This window comes from Denticeps clupeoides, chromosome 11, assembly GCF_900700375.1.
Source record: "Denticeps clupeoides chromosome 11, fDenClu1.1, whole genome shotgun sequence".
Lineage (NCBI taxonomy): Eukaryota > Metazoa > Chordata > Actinopteri > Clupeiformes > Denticipitidae > Denticeps > Denticeps clupeoides.
In genome coordinates this window covers 2,949,052-2,962,606 of record NC_041717.1, presented here as the reverse complement: position 1 = coordinate 2,962,606, position 13,555 = coordinate 2,949,052, and the positions used below count along the sequence as shown (strand labels likewise).

General features: G+C 41.9%; 1 protein-coding gene across 3 annotated transcripts; it reads right to left on the bottom strand.

The window, feature by feature from the left end:
• Positions 1-253: 253 nt before the first annotated feature.
• top3b (DNA topoisomerase III beta) lies at positions 254-13,049 on the bottom strand. 3 transcript variants are annotated; one of them, XM_028997002.1, is made up of 17 exons: positions 12,857-13,049; positions 9,940-10,071; positions 9,191-9,297; positions 8,916-8,990; positions 8,391-8,587; positions 8,035-8,191; positions 7,846-7,959; positions 7,683-7,773; positions 7,429-7,583; positions 7,250-7,355; positions 6,789-6,935; positions 5,903-6,076; positions 5,684-5,812; positions 5,188-5,337; positions 4,974-5,074; positions 1,622-1,823; positions 254-948 (listed from the first exon to the last, which is right to left on the bottom strand). In XM_028997002.1, the coding sequence occupies exons 1-17, from the start codon at positions 12,924-12,926 to the stop codon at positions 467-469; spliced, it is 2,589 nt and encodes an 862-aa protein (XP_028852835.1). In that variant the 5' UTR covers positions 12,927-13,049; the 3' UTR covers positions 254-466. The 3 variants fall into 3 exon arrangements, with proteins under 3 accessions (XP_028852835.1, XP_028852836.1, XP_028852838.1); XM_028997003.1 differs by lacking the exons at positions 9,191-9,297; positions 9,940-10,071 and having other exon boundaries at positions 12,857-12,984; XM_028997005.1 differs by lacking the exons at positions 9,191-9,297; positions 12,857-13,049 and having other exon boundaries at positions 9,940-10,059.
• Between the last annotated feature and the right edge of the window lie 506 nt (positions 13,050-13,555).

Below are 13,555 nucleotides of genomic sequence, written 5' to 3'. Positions count from 1 at the left end.
ATATATTAATGAAAAAAAAAGTACCGTAAACACCAAAGTCAGCTAAAACTGGCTGTAGAATTATATATTAATCTACTATTATATTATAATAAAGGCATCTGGGCTTGATCATCCAAGATGTTTATATGCTCATTGCAAACACATTGCAAGGCTATTTATTATTCTGCAATATTGTCATACCATAATAATAATATTTTTAAAAGTCATTCTGGGTTACTTTTAACATCAATATTACCATAGTGTGGACAGAAAGTTCTTTTTTAATCTTTTAATACAAGACACAAACTCTTCGCAGTTTGTAACACAGTAATTGTCACCAATTCTTAAAACATGAAATTTCTCAGTACAAAAAAAATAATACACTACTGTACAATACAGTAAAATAAGTTTTTGCTTCATTTCGTTTGTAAAATGAATATTCATATTACACAACCTGTCTAGTGTCATATCAGCAGACAACATGCGTTTATACGAAATATGCAGCCAAGGCAGCCATTTTATCCTTGGGTTTTTTAGGGTTCCCCCTCCCACCAGGGCGGCGTCCCCGACCCCTCCCACGTCCTCCTCGTCTTGCTCCCCCGCCACGGTGCATGGGGTGTCTCATGGTGGCATGCTTCAGCTCCACCAGATCTTGGAAGACCGAGTCGCAGAACACGCAGCCAGCGTGTTGGGTTTCGCTGTCAGGGAGGGGCGAGCGGACCTTGTTGAAGTCCACGGCGACCAGCGACGCCTCACACACCTCGCAGCTCTCCGCAGACACCTGCACTTTGTGGGCGTGCTCGAAGAAGTGCACCACCACGTTGCATTTGTTGCACGCCATCCGCCACTTGGGGCCCGAGGTCGGGTCAAACACCAGCACCCCGTTCTCACACTCCACACACTGGCCAATGCCCAGCGAATTTAATGAGTGCTGGCAGGAGGGGTGGGTGCACTCGTTACAGCCCATACCTAGGAGGTAATGACAAATTACACAATTACCAAGACACTCATTACAAACCATCCAATTTGGCACCATCTACACTACCATTCAAAAGTTGAGGGCCATTTAGAAATGTCTCTCAAAAAAAAAAAAAAAAAAAAAAAAAAAGACATTGTTGATGCTGTAAATGCTTCAATTGGAATATCTGCATACATGTAGAGGAACTTCATCAGTTCCAATTCTGTGTTCGTTAACCCAAGTCTCTGTCATTATTTCAAACTTTGTCAATAACTATTCATTATTCTTTTGAATGGCAGTGTACCAGCATTGATTTTTTCATGTAGACAAACATCTCACATATTTTGAGGGACGAGATTTTAATCAGGCAACTATAGATATACTCAAATGTCCCAATGTCCCACAGGCTCTATTGGTTGGATCCTAGTACGCCCACACATTAATTTATTCTGTAGACATTAAGGACAGTGGTTTACAATTCAGAGATCATTAATCCTCAGACAGTCCAGATGTTTCATCCAACACCACCAGGTCCAAGTAATGAAGCAATATCAAACCCTGAGAAAACACTTCTTATGCATAGTATGTATTCCTCGTGAGCAGGTACTGGGGCTTTATTACGTAGCCCTACAAGTATTATAAACATTTATTAATTCAACTGTTGATTACAAAGTGAACTAGTACCTTTCTTCATGTCCCTGAAGGGGGGGTTGCTGAAGCAGTAGGGGCATACAGGGTAGCTCTTCCCTCTAGAGCCAGAGGTCCACAGTACCAGCTCAAACTCATCCAGTGGGCATCGCAGCTCTTTGTACAGCTTAATGGCGCCGTTCTGCGGCAGACTGTAGGTCTCATCACAGTGGGAGCAGTGCAGACGGCTGGGTTTGGCCTGGGAGGGATAGGGCACAAAAAAAAAAAAAAAAATAAAACCTATCAACAAGACTATTTTCCTGTGTGTGGATCAGGTATCTTGCGGCAACAGTAAAACGTCCACTTTTGGGTCCCCAGGGTCTGTGTGATTGTAGAAAATACATGTAAAGTGTTAAGACTGCCTGGATGCACAATATAATAAATTAATCCTACAAGACAAATTGTGCACTGTACATAATAGATTTTAACTAGGTGTGTACAATATTTATCGGACACAATTTGGGCTGAAATTAAATCATTTGTATTGCTCTTATGAATAAATAAATCTGATTAATAGGTGCAATAAAACCAGCATGTCTTTGCCAGTGTGTGCTTTTACTTTGTTATGCAGAAAATAATTGCATATAAATGTTCCTTTTTCTTGAGGGTTGTGTGATTCGACATTTAATTCAGTGAATCAGATTTACTGATCTCATCTGTAAAATGTTTGATCTGTATCCTTCCCTGCAGACAGCAAATGACCACGGGTTACATTTTTGCAAATTATACTCCTCCTAAGTATTGTGGTGCCTTACACCAAAAATATTTTAGATGGATGTTTACTGTTATAATACCAGTTTCATCAGTGCATGTAAGATATTACATAGGAACAATAGTAAATATAAAAACATTTAAAGAAACAGTCCAACACTTAAACCATCTAATTCTAGTGGAATGTTGGACTAACCGTTAATGCAATGGACTTGTAACCGGAAGGCTGCGGGTTCGAGTCCCGTAGCCGGCACTGAGTTAACCTCCCCACCAAAAAAATAAAAATTTGGGGCAGTGGTGGCCTAGCAGTTAAGGAAGTGGCCCCGTAATCAGAAGGCTGCTGGTTCGAATCACACTCCATCAAGATCCCACTGATTAAAGTACTGTCCCCACACACTGCTCCCCGGGCGCCTGTCATGGCTGCCCCCTGCTCACCAAGGTTGATGTTCCCATTTTTAAAAATCATTCAACAACAATAAATAATGCCCAGTTCACAAATTGCCTTCACATGAATTGCAAAGTGTGTATGAATAACATTTGAACTTAGTAGCAATGTGTAGACATACATAGGTTTCATTTTACAACTGAGAATGACCAGGAGGACATGAATAGGTGAAGTGAAATTGAAGTGATTGTCATTGTGAAACACTGCAGCACAGCACACGGTGACACAATGAAATGTGTCCTCTGCTTTTAACAGTGTGTGGGGACGGTGCTTTGCTCAGTGGCACCTTGGCAGTTCAGGATACAAACCAGCAACCTTCTGATTACGGTGCTGCTTCCTAAACCGCTCGGCGACCAATAGGTGCATATCCTGCATGGGTATGACATTGCGCATACCTGCGTCAATGAACCTCTGACATTTTCAGACTAGTTGTACATCGAATTAATCACTCCACCACGAATTCAAATAAACAGAAATGGAATCACAAGCAGAGACTCATGTCATGAAATATTCATGGAATGAATATTAAATAAAAAGCACATTTATAGCAATGACGTGTTCAAGTGGCAGAAACATCTTCCAGTGACTGAAGGCCACCGTTTGAGGTGGGGGAGGAAATGAACATATGCCAGGCATGAGTCACATTCACTATGCAAATGTACATCTGTTCAATAGGACTGCGGACCTCAGAATTGACAGCTTATGACTCCCTCACTGATGTCATCGTGTCGCCAGTGAGGAAGCAGATCAGGACATTCATATAAGCCACAAGTTTAATGAATGGTGAATGAGGTTGATAAATTCCTTTTGGGGATCAAGAAATTAAACAGAAAATTAACGTGGGTTTTTTTATACCGCAAATAACACCTTTTCACTTTTATCATGAAAGTTGATCGCAACAGCATGACACTTTTGGCAGCCTGAAAACCCAGGTGTCAGAAGTGGAATAGCTTTTATTGTCGTTGTAACATTGAAGGCATGCTCAGTTTGTGATCGATGTGATGGACCCCAGAAATGGGTGAAATGGGTGAAATGGGTGAGGGGTACCCAGGGATGAGTAAGATGGGAGAAAGAGGGACGAGTGATTAGCTTGGGTGCGTTTCTTAAAGGGGAAGTTCTGACTCCCACACCCACAGAAGGTCACTTCAAAACAGGATCCCAAAACACCTAAAAAGAAACGTTGAAATTGTATTGGATCTGACATATTGTCAGATTATAGCAGTGGTGGGCACTGCGGGGCACATCTGATCTTTTTGATTGGTACCTAATTGCCAAAATAATTGCCCATAATTATGACTGCATTAGTTTTCCTAGCGCATTATGCACAGATAGAGCGTGGTAAACGAGCGGTCACGTATGGCAAGAAGTCAGCGCCAATAATCTCCATGTTCATGACGCGTTCATGTTCATGATGTTGCATTAGAACAGTGTAAAAGATGTTGTTTGTAAGCTGCTTAATAATAAAATTGCGTCCATCTGAAAGCGGCGTAAAAAGTTCCGTTCTGAACACTGCCTCAACTGTGCTACTTACGCCGCTGTGTATGACCCAGGACGGCGTAAAAACACTGTCTTCTGGTATTCTAATGATCTCAGTCCATCCGGTGCGCTTCACTGTCAGGACAGTCAGTAACACAGAAAGTCAGACTACACCAGTCAAGGACAGATCTCATACATTGTGTTTTTAAGTGTTGGTTGCTTGAACAAATGGATTCGCTTGTTTTATTCTCCTTAACAATCCAGCAAATGGTCAATATCATGAAAAAATATCAATTTATCGTTTTAGCACTTAAAACCTTTGCCGAAGTTCACTAGGTGGCACATACTTGTTATATGATGGAAAGAGGCCGTATTTCATACATGCATTTTCGTCCCTTTGTACTGCACACTTGAAATACACAAAATCCAGTGTGATCATGAAGTGGGGTGCATGAAGTGGGGTTACTTGGGTGCAGTGTAGGAGATCTGTCATTTCTGCGTTCTGGCTGTGTAAATATGAACATCGTAATGCATTTTTTATGTTTGATATGCATGCACCGCTGGATTAGAGTTATGGCAAATTTATCTACTGGATGCAAAATGGATGCAACCCAAGGACTGATCACCATCTGGGTACAAAAACTCCAGTGCAAGGTGAATGGAATAAAAATATATGCAAAGTGTGCCGCAATAATAAAAGGAAGGGTGGACACAAACCTGGATGTATTTCATGAATCTGTGGCACTTTCCACACCGAGACAAGGGCTTCCCTGTGGCAGCAATGGGGGAAAAGCTCACCTCCATGAGCTCATCCATACCTGGGACGGGAGCAGACACATTCAGCCTCGATAAACATGCTGCTTCTGGAGGAAGGTTGAGGCTTTCCCGTCTGGCTCTACAAAACCGAAGCCAGCCCACCAACAAAGCCCACCTGCGATGGAGTCCACAAAGTAGTGGAACTTCCTCTTGAAGATGTCCAACGTGTGCTGCAGAACCTGATGGAAGTTTGCTTTGCCCAAAGCAATTAAATTCAACTGCTTCTCGACAGCGCTTCGAATAGTTGGCAAAACCAGCTCTGCATCTAGAAACGCACACAAAAGATGGAAGTTGGAAACAAATTCATGAAGCTCACGAAGAAGCCAAAGACAAAGAAGCAAATCATCTATCTCAAATCTTTTCTAATGGCGAGTAGACACCCTATTGCGTACGACCTTCATGGCACGCTAACGTTGGGTTAAGCCATTGTTGAAAATGGCTTAACCCAACGTTAGCGTGCCATGAAGGTCATCAGCAGCATCTTTGCTAGCATTAGCGAAACCGTTCTTCTTCACTTGTACATGTTATGAAATTATTGTTAGCATTGCACTTAGCCCAAAGTCTCTTAAATCTGGTCTAATTTAGGTGCAGTTTCTAAAAACAGTCCTCACCAATCTTGTAGTAGCCATGAACCAGCACTATGCCCAAGTTTGTGGGTTTCAGTCTGCGTCCATTTTCCACTGTGACGTAATTCCTTTGGCAGATGTTGTTGATGTGAACAGGGATACTGGCATCTGTCCCTGAAGTAATCAAGTTTTCTCTACATGAATATTGCACTTACAACACAAAAACACTCCAAAGTTCCATTAGAATGGAACGTTGGCTTTTACCAATGCCGTGCTTCTCCATTAGAGTGATAAGCTCTGCCTCTGTGAGGTAGTCAGGTGGACTGGTTTGCTTCTCCTGCAGTTTGACTTCATCCACAGTGAACGAATCTCCCCGCTCACACACTGGCAGGGCTTCTTCTAATGGAATTCCCTGCCAGGGCATGACCTCTGTGTAGCCTTGGAGGAAAGAGAGACAGGTATACACAAAGACACTTACATGCATACAGAAGTTTACATATGGACATATATACAAATATAATTTTAATGCACTCATCCATATTTAGATTTTCAGGTTGTTGGTATAGTGTAATTTTGGTATAGTTTTTCATTCTATTCATCTTCTACTGTCCACTTCCTGCCGTGACATTGCAAATTTCATACTTGTGAGACTAACAAAGGATCATCTTACTTTATCTTACTTAAAAAAAAAAAAAAAAATGCTATTCCCCTCCGATAAGGTTCTATCAGGTGACTTCTTGTCTGCGCCAAACATTGTGGTTGGTGAATCGGATAGAGACTTCAGATACCGAGGGACCGATATAATAGCAAAAAAACATTTCATGTCAGGGGACCTTTAAGCATATTCAGGCAGTTTTATGTTTGCATTCGCAGACCCAGTAGGACGTGACACAAAGTGGCTGACAGTGATGTCATTTAAGCACATATCCTCTACACTTGATCAGACATAGTTCGTATCCATTTCTGAGTTAATGAGTATATATCTTGCGTGTTAAATCAGAAGGCCACCAAAGGTTTGTATAACACTGCTAGAGGTGGTTTTTAGCCCACTCTGAAATGGGAACAAGATTGGTCCCCTAAACAGTGTTTCTAAGACTGCAACTGATCCTAGTTTCTGAGATCTGAAAACACCAAAAACCTGTCAACCTACCAGTTGATATGAGAGTTTTCCCACTACAGCTAAAGCTCTCAGTGTTGATGCTGAATGAGATGGTGGTCTGGAGGTACTTGCAGTCATGGCTGATTGTAGCTATGAAGTGGCGTGTGATGTATTCATACAGCCTCCAGCCATCGCTGCCTGTGTACAGAAATGTTGATCATTACGCTACAATGGAACATACTGCTCAAAAGATTTATCCCAAAAGCTGCTCTTATAAAAGCTAATTATTATATGTACATGATTATACAATACTAACGTGACTTATGGGGTGACAGTGTAAGCCAACTTTGGGGAACCAATAATATTTCCTTTATGAGAGTATTTTAGTTAACATGTTAATCTCACTCACTCACTATCCTTAACCACTTAGTCATGACAAATCCATCATGATACATACTAGAAATTTGAGACAGACGTTCAGATATTCATGTAATGATTTTTTTCAGGCCTACCAAGCTCGCTCTCAGACGCAGCCCTCATAGGAGTGATTGGAGGATGGTCACCCGCATCAGCCCCTTTCCTGGGTCGGTTGATTCCTTCGGCAAGCAAAGTTTTCACCTAGAAAACATGTACAAAATATGCATACAGGATTCACAAGCAAGGATTTTGCCGGGATTTAAAGCTTACTTACTGAATCACTCCAGTATGGATTGTTGGCCTGCTGTCGGAGAGTGCCTTTCAGATCAAAGTTTTCAGGATAGTGTGTGGTCTCTGTGCGAGGGTAGCTGATGTACCCCTGGGTGTAAAGTCGCTCTGCTATCTGCATGGTGTGCTGCGGTCCCATCCCTGTCAGTTAAGTATTATTATTATTGCAAATATAAAATACTTAGTAAAATTATGAGTATAAAAATGTACTAAACAGGCCATATACTTTGTTGAACTTACCCAAGGCAGAGCTGGCTACTCTGAGCATCTCCACGGTGTTCAAAGCCAGGGGTCTCTGTTTGGCCTTCTCCTTTTTACTCACTGACTCCACCTCAAGAAAGGCAAGGAGAAATTAATGCTGCGTCTAGGATTTTACAGAACGATGTCTTACGGCATTAATTACCTTTGCTTCTCTTGCTACCTTGGCCAGATTGACAAACATCTGACCGACCTCCCTGTCAAACACGCGCACCCGATCCCAGTCTAATGTGAGGGGACTGTCTTTACCTTTAAACACCTAATGATCAGCAAAAATCCATTAATCAACGAGCTTTCAATACACAGAACAAGTCACATTTCTCTAGTCACTGACCTTGGCTTGGATGACCCAGTAGGTTTCAGGCTTGAATGACTGAATTTTATCATGTCTCTCCACACAAAATCCCAACGTGGGGGTCTGACACGGGCCAAATGAAATCAGTGATGAATCCAGATTCCCATATTTGCCCTGGAAGTACTTTGTCTGAAAGCTCAAATGACAAAGCCCCACATTTAATTGATGGAATATAACAATTATTTGTAATTATTACAATAACTGTAATAAGAATGTTACTATTTTTGAATCTGTATTAAATAATTAATTTGATTAATGATCAATGATATCATCACTATAAAAATCTGAAGTTGCCTAGTTACCGGGTGAACTAGTTACTAGTTCAGACTAGTTACCGGGTGAATGCGCAGCCGATGCGAAGGTCCAGCTCCTGACGGGCATCCACAGACAGGGCCTCGTTGCGGTTGGGCTCGCCCAGGCGGTTCATGGCATTGCAGATGTCCAGGTCAGTGATGGAGCTGAACTTGGCTCGGTAGACACTTTGATCATTGCTATAGGATTTGTTCATGACTGGCTGAACAGCGTCCAATACCTAGAGCCATTCATAAAAAAATACTTTACCAATGCAACACAACTAAAATGAATGCTATGAAAGGGTTATTCTGTTGGTTTAGTATGTTAAATATATTTTTTTCATCAATAGTTTCCCGGTACTCTATAGTGGTGCAGCATGTTGGAAGTGTTTGTTAATGTCACCCATAACCATTCTGGATAATCTGATTAGGCAATCATTTGCAAGGTTAATATTAACACACATAATTCATAATATATTGTACTATCCTAAGCTATCAAATATCTTAAAAGCTCTACAGGAACTTCAAATATACTTCAAACAGAAGCTGTATTTATGCGGAAATTACCTCAAAACAGATATTCTCCCCTTCTTTATCACAGTCTAGCCATAACACTACATAGTCGCATCCTTTGGCTTCAACCTGTGGAAGAGAGCCATTGAAAGTGAAGTGATTGTCATTTATACACAGCAAGCACAGCACATTGTGACCCAACGAAATGTGTCCTCTGCTTTTAATCATCACCCTTGGTGAGCAGCAGGCAGCCATGACAGGTGCCCGGGGAGCAGTGTGAAGGCCGCTAAATGAAAGGCAAAAGCTGAAGAATTTAAATGCATCCACACCTGCAGGAATTTGACCATGCTGAGTTTAGGATTGGCCTCTTTCTTCTCAGTTGGGGCTTTGCTGAACAGTTCTGCTGGATCTACTTTATCCCAGTTGTTGTATTTGCCTGTTGCAGATATAGAATTAAAGCAGGAAGAAAATGCCAATGACAGCTCACCAATGTCCACATGGTAATTTACCAAGACTGTGGTTGAATTGTACATCCTTTTCTGAAACACGATTCCTTGACCTTGGTGGAAAAAATCCGGATACCAAGGAAAAGTGTGAATGCTCAGGAAAACACAACGACTGTGCTATGAGAATCCGACCACACTTTCACCGGCTACGTAAGCGCAGATGTTGCTCTTCTTTGCTCACTGCATGTGAAAAGTACCTGGATTTTGCAGGCTCTGTTTTGTACAGCATTGCAGTGTAAAGAGCCAGCGTTTGTTAATAGCCATTAGGTGGTTTCAATTTTAATGCTATTGGAAATCACATTTTCTTAATTGCTGAATATGTTGTATGCAGGATTCACAGGGGCTGGTGAAATTTGCATTAACTGTTTTCTATGAATGCATAATTATTGCAGCAATGGTTTTTATTTGTGGACAGTATAGCAAACATGTTTAAGAAACCACCAGATATGGAAGCGGTTGCAAAACAGACATGAAAAGGAAACATTTGGATTAAGAAAGGAGCTGGGAAAGGAAGCTGTAAAGTGGCTACTACTTCCAGGTCACCCCCTTCCCCGTTGTCAAAGGACACCCACCAATGAAATCAAGGCTCATGATGTGGCCGCAGACAGACGTCATTTTGAATCGCACGTTCTGGCCCATGAAGCCTCCGGTGTATTCGTGCACAGAGCACGCTCCGTTCAGGCCTTTGCGGCTGGAACAGCTACCTGTTGAAAGCAAGAGGGGGTGAGTTTGTGTCAAGCAAATAAAAGAACCAGTAGTGTGAATATCATGCTAGATATGGGTGTTAGAGAATATCAATACAGCACTATATCGCGATATTTACCTGGTGATAATGTATCGATACAGGGACATCAAATCTCAATTTTTGTATATGAATTTAGTCCAAAATTCAGTTCTGCGTTAAGTTGTTTTGGCTGAATTATTAATGTAATTTGATCCATACAGATCATACACTGCATCTTGTATTTCAGCTCTGTTTTTACATTTTTAGTGAACTGTAAAATATTGCAATATTCTCGTGACCCGTATATCGTGATACGTATTGTGAGATCCTTGCCAATACACACCCCTAATGCAAGACCTGCCATTTTGGGTGGTAGTAGCCTAGTGGGTAACACACTTGCCTATGAACCAGAAGACCCAGGTTCAAATCCCACTTACTACCTTTGTGTCCCTGAGCAAGACACATAACCCTAAGTTGCTCCAGGGGGACTGTCCCCTGTAACTACTGATTGTAAGTCACTCTGGATAAGGGCGTCTGATAAATGCCGTAAATGTAAAAATTTCCATAAAACCATGTCAACTGACTGCTTGCTTGCTTGCTGTCTAATACATCCAATCCTCATCCGTCCTTACCACTGGAACCACATAATCAAATGTTATTCACCAGTTTCAGTGTTGTGGCTTATTTAAATGTCTCTTTGTATATTCCTATTTTCAGCTGTTCCAAACCTTGGGCATGACAGTTTACTAATCGTCCCCAAGGCTGCCGGCCGCAGAGGAAGGGCTCTTTACGGTCGCGTATGACGCTGCGGTTCGTCAGTTGATGGTTGACCCTCATGCAGCTCCATTCAGATCATGCATATATAAATATGAAGTCAGTGGACACAGCACCTCACATCTGACCCGGCCACATCGCCTCAACAGCACCCAGCGCCCGCCAACCATCAGCTCACGGGATGTCAGAGCTTCAGGTAACGACTATGTGTGTTAATCCAAAACAAAAAAATTAACTATCTGATTGACTGGATGTGTCAATGAATCGACAACTTGCATCTTGACTATTCTTGAACCTGTCTTGCTCATGAGACATTTCTGTAACTTCTGTAACTGGCAAAATGCAGCCCTTTCACAGCAGATTTTTATGACCATAAAAATGACATTTCTGTGCAAATGTGAAAATTAAAAATAAACCAGAAAATTGTTAAACTAAAGTTATGACAACCCTGATAGGCTTCACGCAGTCCGAGTAAAATGGACCCAATCAGGTCCGGGCCTCAGATCCTCGGCTGTAATTTACATGATTTTTAAAAGGAGACATGCGGCTGTGGAGGTGCTGGAATACGGAAGCAACGCACGCGGCACCACGTGACTTTTCCTGCTCTTCTTCACAGCTCATCGTCCTCTTCAGCCTCACCCTGCTCCTCCTGAACCCCAGCCGGGCCAGTCCAGTAAGCAGTCAGTGTGTGGAAGAGACCTTCTGCACAGTGAGCCTAAAGGAATACCACAGCCTACTAGTCCATATGCCCAACCGAATAAACGAGAGGAGTCTCGCTGCATGGAAATATGTGTGAGTTTGGCTGGCAACATGCTAGCAATTTTGATTAAAGAATGTGTCTTTGATGGGTAATCATTTTAACCCAATTCAAGAGTGGCTGAGTAAATTGTAAAGAAATTTCATCCCAGCCCATCAGATCGAATGACTGAAAATGTGTTATTGAAATCGGTCTGGCATCTCTTGTCTGCTTTCACAGAGAGAATATTGACTTGAACAGAGTCCCTCAAGTCATCCACGAAGCCCAGTGCCTCGACGTGCACTCCTGCAAGGGCATAGAAAGCGCTTCCAGCCTGGAGTCCATCCCTATTTCGCTCAAGATGCCAGTGCTCCGGAAAAACGCAAGGTGTTTGTCGTACTCGCTGGAATTCGAGGCGATCAATATAGCCTGTGTGTGCGTCACCTCCAGACAAAGCTGATTCCAAACTAGTTTATTCAAATATTCTGGCAGAGCAATGACAGATTTGTAAAAAAAAAAAACAGTACAGTGTTTCATTCCTGCTTGTAATGGCAAATAAATTTGTTCCAAAAAACAAAAGTCTTAATTTCTCATGGCTGCTGATCCAAATGATAAAACCGCCACGGAGCAGTGTGTGGGGATGGTGCTTTGCTTTTGCCTTGACGTTCAGGACTCGATCCCACAACCTTCAGATTACTGGTCCGCTTCCTTACCTGCTAGGCGACCACTGCCCTAATTAATATGGGCATGATATTAAGAATGTTAGTGGTGAATCATATTTCATATCCAGGGTAAATGTATAGTCATACCCAGCTATAGGGGCTAAACCATGCAGTATGGGGCAGTGGTGGCCTAGCGGTTAAGAAAGCGCCCCCGTAATCAGAAGGTTGCCGGTTCGAGTCGCCAAGGTGAGCAAAGCCCGTCCCCACACACAGCTCCCCGGGCGCCCATCATGGTTGCCCACTGCTCACTCAGGGTGATGGGTTAAATGCAGAGGACAAATTTCACTGTGTGCACCATGTGCTTTGCTGCTATGTATCACAATGACAATCACAATCACTTCCACTTCATTTATATGGCCTGTGTCAACAGATGATTTGGCAGATAAATTCTCTCAATACAGAAAAACACAAAACCAATGACTTATATTCGCCTTCTTTTTTATGGTAGCGTGTGGTGAAGCACCCGGCTACACGACACACTAGTTTAATTCTTTTTTGCTAAGACAAGCATTATTAGCTGGAGGTCGTCTCACCTTTCGACAGAATTTTGGCAATTGACTGAGCCAGCGATGGCTTCTCTGCCACCATCAACACAGTCTTCATTGTGGAAACGGAAGAAGGAAGGTCTCCACACAAAATGTGACTCGTACAACCTGAAAGAATGCTGTCCAGCGTTTTGCTAACTAGACATGTTCCAACAGAAATGGGCGACTGAAACACCGACAAGACGCCCGGCAAACATCAACTTCCGGTTCATGTCAAAATAAAAGGTATGCTCTTCCGGGACATACCGACGAGACATTTTATTCACGTACTAACTACAATCATCTAAAAGAAAAAAACAAGATCACAATAAATATCCGAGAATAATCATACATACTACTATATACTGACCTGTACATATGTTGTAATAAAATATCAAAATGTAAATGTTCTTTCTTTAAATAAATGTTCACTTTTCGGGCCGTTCACATTTCCTACATTATTTTTAGTTTTTTTGTTTCATATAAATATAAGCATTAAATCAATATGGTGATATACATGGTGTATGTCGGGCTTTTGGTCGTCGTTTGAATTTTTCTGTTATTCACCACTAGATGGCAGGAGAGGTAAAGAAAGAAAACGTCCTTCTTTTCTTTCATTTTTTCGTGCATCCTCTATAGTCTATAAATTAAAATGATAATGTTTTATCAGTAAAAGATTCACAGTGAAACCGCTGATATTTGAAGGAT